Source organism: Triticum dicoccoides, chromosome 6A, assembly GCF_002162155.2.
Source record: "Triticum dicoccoides isolate Atlit2015 ecotype Zavitan chromosome 6A, WEW_v2.0, whole genome shotgun sequence".
Classification (NCBI taxonomy): domain Eukaryota; kingdom Viridiplantae; phylum Streptophyta; class Magnoliopsida; order Poales; family Poaceae; genus Triticum; species Triticum dicoccoides.
Window position 1 is genome coordinate 103,514,447 of NC_041390.1, and position 6,479 is coordinate 103,520,925.

Here is a 6,479-nt window from a genome sequence, read left to right on the forward strand (position 1 = left end):
TATGCATGAAAGAGTCGGATACTTCTTCTATTTTTTTCCTGACGCAGACTTAGCTCACCATACTTATGAATCTGGGTAAACAACCACATTTTGTTTATTACCATCGGGATATCTAATAAGGAAACCCTTATTTGTGTTTTTTTTCATTATTGCCATGGATCAACTTCAATGGATGCATAAACTATATAGTTTTTGAATTTATATAAACTAAAGTATGCTTTCAATTTTAGGTAATGGACTAACACGTTATTTACTCTATAAGTAAACAAAAAATATACTGCAAAATTGAGTAGCTCGATTAAAAACGGATTACACCATTGTGAACGCAAGGAGGTACAACCCTCGCCCTATCTCTTGGCGTGGCCGAAAGGAGGAGGATAACAACGGTGAGAGCGACGACGTAGGATCCAATACTTTTTCTAGGGTTGAGATGAGAAGGAGGAGCCCCCGCTGCTATGGTAATGACCACAACGACGGAAGAGGAGCAATCTCAATGATGTTGATGATGGCGGCAAGGGAGGAGCCTCACGGCAAAGCGGTTGCAACGACGACCTTTCCCGAAATGCCTCCTCAATATTGCCGCTCTTCATCCCGTAGTCACCTTTCTTCGGATGTAGCTCAAGTTGTTGTTATCTCGTGGACCTTTGGACCCCTCACACAGCCCACGGGCTAAGCAGCGCCCACCAAAACAGATCATACATCGACATGTGGGACCCACATGTGATCTGTATATCATAACTACTGCCATACCTGGTCATATGGGCGGCCTCATCCCATGTAGCCTTTTTATAAAAGGGTCGTGTCGTGCTGGCCCGAAGGCTTTACCTCGCGGATTAGCCTCACAATGTCACACGCAAGTGTCGGCCCAAGTTGATTTTCGGTCTTATGGGGCATTTTTTTAGTTTAAAAATGCCGAAATGGTCCTAAAAAATAGCACGTGGATCGTGCCGGGCCGGGCTTAAAAGCACGGCCCATATTGGCCAGGTACCGGGGGTCTTTTTCTTTCTTTTTCCCTTTTTCTTTTCTCTCGTATATTTCCCCCGCAGATGAGACCCCCTGCAACTCTGGAACCGGCGAACGCGGCGCCGCCTCGCGGCCGCGCAGGACGGACCGCGACTGCCGCGGTCAGGTGATCACCGCACCCTCGCCTCGGGTTCCTTACTCTTTACTCCGCCCGCGTTAGCTGCATTTCAGTTTGCTCGTTGCGCCGCGTTGCTCCAGGCGTCGCCGCCGCTGCCGCTGCGCGAGAGGTCTGTTCCGGTGATAAGGGTGCCTCTAAGCCATTGAGATACCGGAGGAAGCCGAATCTCCTGGCAGCATTCGGAAACGCCGTAGGTTATCGGTCTCGGTATGGGTGCCTCTTGCTGGTCTGCCCCTTCTAGGTTTCAGGATTTAGCTCTTATACACACCACATTGTAGGTTGCGACTTGCAGTGGACGAGATCACCACAGAGACTTGCTGATGGGTCGAGCCTTAGCATTTGGTGGCAATTTTGGTGTTCTAACTAGCCGTTTTGCAGGTCCTATTTCCAATCCGTTTTGTGGTGATGTTCTCGATCCATTTGTTTGCTCATCCCACCGTTGGACCATCGAATTAGCCAACTTGATGATTTTACCCGTGTTGATTTAGTATTCAGTACTTTTGTTTCCGCCACGGTGACCCTACGATTGTCTCCTACTAGTAATGGCCGGAATTTTTTCAGTTTGTCTGCTCTTTCTATGCACAATTTAGAAGGAGAATGTTGGGGATCGATGAACCGAGCAACTGCTTGTTATCATTACTCATGGCACACAGTTTGTGTTGCGAAGAGGGGAAGAGGAGATGAATTACAAGATTTCCGTATAGGGCCAGGTCACAATCTGTACAAAAGAACTAATCAGGCTAGTGAGCACAGAACTTGCAGCTCTTGCTTATAAACTATAAGATCTACTCTGCACACTGCAGCATAATTTGCTATCTACATTGTGAGCTAACTGAATTTTGCTTCTGAAGGTTAGCATCTACGCTGTTCAGGAAAGATACCACCTCCTGTATGGCTGGCCTCATTCCAGGATTGTGGTTGACACACTGGCAAGCAACTTCAAGCACCTTCAGCATCTGCTCTTCATATCCTGTGCCTCGAAGCGTTGGATCCAGAACTTCAATCAGCTTCCCTTTGGATCTCATCTCCTGTACCCACTTGACAAGCTCTTTTGACCTGGGACAGATTTGAACAGGCCGCCTCCCCGTGACCAGTTCAAGCAGGACCACACCAAAACTGTACATATCACCTCTCAGTGTGGCTACCCATCCCTGCCCGTACTCTGGGGGGATGTAACCGAGAGTACCGACCAACTCAGTCGTCACATGAGTTCTGTTGGGGAAGATCAATCTGGATAGCCCAAAGTCTGCAACATAAGCTTTGAAGTCTTTGTCCAGTAGGATGTTGCTCGACTTGATGTCACGGTGAACAATGTGAGGCTTGCATCCATCGTGGATGTAAGATAGACCCTGACTTGCTCCTTGTGCAATCTTCAGCCGTATTGGCCAGTCAAGAAATGAGTTGTCATCTGTGTCCCTGTTGTGAAGCCAATCATCCAGGCTGCCGTTCTCCATGTAGGAGTATATCAGCAGTCTTGAATCTCCCTGTATGCAGTAACCCCAGAATGGTACAAGATTGTCATGCTCTGCCGTGGAGAGTGCATCAACCTCTGCACTGAATTCCCTTTCCATCAGACACATTTCACTATTGAGCTTTTTTATGGCGACCTTTGAGCCATCAGGTAGCTCAGCCTTGTAGACTAGCCCATAGCCTCCACAGCCAATGATATGATCCTTGTCAAAGTTCTTTGTAGCTTTCAGGAGATCCGTCAGTGTGAGTTTGTTTTGTTCTCCCTTGCCTCGTGGAACCATCACCAAGGAGTATTCTGAATTGAGATTTGAAGATGTTGCCTCTATGTCATTGTTGTTGTTGCTCTGCCTTTTGCTCATGAAATTTGTACCCCTGAGCAAGACAAGGAGACGAGCCAGCAAGAAAAGAATGGCCAGCCCTCCAAAAAACACACCAAATGCAAGTGCAAAAATACCCTTCTTTTTCTTTTGTCTCTGGGTGATCAGAGGTGTTTCAGTTGAGCTGCAATGGTTTACAAGCATACGACCACACAATTTTGGGTTGCCATCAAAGCTAGAATTTGGAAACGTGCTAAGCTGGCCCACATCTGGAATAGACCCTTCTAGGTCATTATTGGAAATGTTGAATGTCGAAAGGAAGTGCAGATTGTTTAATGCAGCTGGAATTGTACCAATGAGATGATTACCAGACAAGTCGAGCGCCTGCAGGCTCGTGAGGTTGCTGATTGCTTCTGGGATCTCTCCAGATAGTTGGTTGGAGCTCAGGTTGAGGGAAATGAGTCCTTTCAACTGACCAATCTTCTCAGGTATCATGCCAGTGAAGTTATTTATCCCTAGATTCAGTACTTTAGGAAAAGCACTGGGCATGAGATATTGCATAAATGGGCTCTTATTATAAACAGGCAGCTCAAAGACCTTAGGTGCAGTTTTGTCCGACTTTAGCATTGGCATATCCATTAAGGAACTCGAAATTTCCCCTGTAAGGCTGTTGTTCATTAAGTCTAGATAGAAGAGCAAGTTTAGGCTGCTGATCCAGTCAGGTATTGGTCCAGTGAGCTGATTGTCGTGTAAAAATAACATCTCCAAATTTGGCAGCTTTGATAACCAATCAGGTATTTTTCCAGACAATGAACAATCATTTATAGAAAGAACCTGGAGATTCTCAAAACCCTCAACGCTAACATCCTCTGGCATGGTCTCATCCTTGAAGTTGAATCCGATAAGAAGGGTGGTGAGGCTCCTGCAACTCCTAAGGATCTGAAGTGTTCTTGTGATATCTGTAAGGGAGTTTTTAACAAGTGATAGGAATGAGAGAGACTTCAGATTGCCTATTCTTTCTGACAACTGGCCATGGAATTTGTTGTGAGATAGCCTCAGTGCAGTCAGCCTGCTGCAGGAGTATATGCTTTCTGGAACTGTGCCGGTGAAGTTGTTGTAGAGAAGATCCAAAACTTTCAGATTGGGCAGGCTTGTGAAGTTGACCTTGGTAAGTTCTCCAATGAACTGGTTGCTCTTGAGGTCAATTGTTACGAGATTTGTGCAGTTGCTCAGAGCTGATGGCAGCTCCCCTGACATGTCATTGTGCTCCAAATGCAGCTCCTCCAATCTCTTCAGGTCACCTATAGACTCTGGAATACTGCCGCTGAGCCCATTCCCCCCAAGATCAAGGGTGATCAGATTCTTGAGCTTGCTGATGCCATTGATAGCTCCTTCTAAACCATTGCTAGGTAAAGAGAGGTGCTCTAGCGAGGTAACTTTGAAGAGCTCGTCCGGAAGAGTCCCATTGAGGTTGTTGTAGCCAGCGCCGAGCAGTTCGAGGACGGAGCAATTACTGAGCCCTGGAGGGATATTTCCACTGAATTCATTAAAACTGAGTTCGAGCACGGCCAAAGATGGCGCACTCACACAGGGCGTAATTGGTATCTGCCCAGTAAAGCTGTTGGTGCTGGCATTGAGTGCAACCAGGCTCTTCATCACCTCCCATATAGCAGATGGAAACCTTCCTGTAAACAGGTTGCTCGAGATGTTCAGTACCTGCAGAGGCAGCGCAGGTGTTGAAGGTGGCAGCTCGCTCAGGCCTCCAGTCAGGCGGTTGAAGCTGACGTCAAGGACGACGATGCTGCTGGACGACACCAACTCCAGCGGCAAGCCGCCAGACAGCAAGTTGCGTGACAGGTTGAGGCGGAGGAGGCCGGTGAGGTTACCCAGGGACGGCGAGATGGATCCCTTGAGGCCTCGAGAAGCCAGCGAAACACCAGTGACCGCCCCATCGGGACCGCCGCAGGTGATCCCTTCCCACGTGCAGCAGTCCGTGTCCCTCTGCCAGGACGCCGTGAGCCCGTTGTCCCGCGAGAGCCCAGCGAGGAGCTGGAGGAGGGAGCTCCTCTCCTGCTCCGTGCAGGAGCTGGCCGGCGAGACCAAGACGAGGACCAGCAGCAAGAGCGCCAGGCCGAGGAAAGGCCTCCTGCTTGGGCAATGGCGTGGCTGCATCTGCATGGCTTTCTGAGGAAGCTAGCGAAGGGAACCAATGAATGGCCGGGCTGGTGAAGAAAGAGCACGAGAGGAACGGGACACAAGCTGCTCACGGCTCCTTTTTGTTTGATCCTCTGTTCTCAGGTCGCTCTCAGGCGAAGGAAAGAGAAATGGGTCAAGGATTGGCTGCTATTGCCTATCCGGTGCATCATCGTCCACGTTCACACCTTGACATTTTCGCCTGCGATTGCCTGTCGGTAAGTTGACTTTTTGCTCATGGATTGCCGTGTTAATAGTTAGCAGGCATCCATGATTAAGTACTGAGTACTTATAATGATCTGTTACTGCACGCGTTTAGTTTAATTGATCTCGCATCACTTCTCCTATCCTGGTGGGTTGATACTTAGCGGTCATTCTTGATCAAGTCCTTAATGGTCCGTTATATCACACGTTTAATTTACTTGATCTGGCATCGCTCTCCTAACTGGATTACCTTAGCTTGCTCTGCTGTATTATTTGGTGACAGAAACTGAAGAGTAAATTCACCTCCTGATATGCATCCTGCCCATAAGCAGCAGTAAAGGGCTTGTTTGTCGCGGAGAGATCCAAACCGGTTTACAATGTGTGATCGGTGAGGCGGCAGCGTCCAGAGGGAACTGCATGGCTGAACGCCGCCGGCAATGTCGCGGTCAACGCGTGTGCGCGCATGGTTTTGGAGAAGAGCATCCAAGTGGAGGGCGAGCGTGTGAGCATGATTTTGGAGAAGGCGCGTGTGGAGGGCAAGGCGACACGCTGAGCAGACGAGCGGAGATACGCCGCTTTTGGATACATATACATATTTTCTATGCAAATATGGATGGAAGAGGCGTGTTTCTGGTTTCAAATTGGACCAGTTGCTTATTTGTTTCGTGGCTCTACATCATCAGTCGCGGTCGGTACAATGAACGTCCTGCGCAAATGGGCCAGCACCACACCAATTTTTTTTTTTTACTTTGCAGACAGCTAATCCAGCGCTGCTGATGTGGTCAGTAAGAAGCGAGTTGTGATTGGTCTGGCCAGTTGTGTAAGGTCAACTTGACAGGCTCCACGCGCCTGGCTGGCTGCTGGCTCCTGTCTGGACTGTCTTGTGAGAAAACAAACGGGGGCTGCTTTGAGTTTTTTTTTTCATATAAAAGGGCTGCTTTGAGCTATCATCAAAGGAAAAAAAGAAGAAGAAGAGGTAGGACCTTTTCTTGAAACACAAACAGAAATTCACACATGAATGCACACGTGCACGCGTAAACCAACAGAATAATCCTACACTTCGTGAGGGCATGTAAATCGTCAAAGACATGTTCGGTCTCGGGCGGGATGGAGTACAATTCAGAGAAAGGATCTCGCTACGGTGCATGGAACGG

General features: G+C 48.4%; 1 protein-coding gene across 1 annotated transcript; it reads right to left on the reverse strand.

Annotated features, from left to right (window-relative positions):
- Positions 1–1,748: 1,748 nt before the first annotated feature.
- LOC119315307 (tyrosine-sulfated glycopeptide receptor 1-like) lies at positions 1,749–6,231 on the reverse strand. Its single transcript, XM_037589962.1, has one exon. It carries the CDS (start codon positions 5,104–5,106, stop codon positions 1,954–1,956), a length of 3,153 nt encoding a protein of 1,050 aa, XP_037445859.1. The 5' UTR covers positions 5,107–6,231; the 3' UTR covers positions 1,749–1,953.
- Between the last annotated feature and the right edge of the window lie 248 nt (positions 6,232–6,479).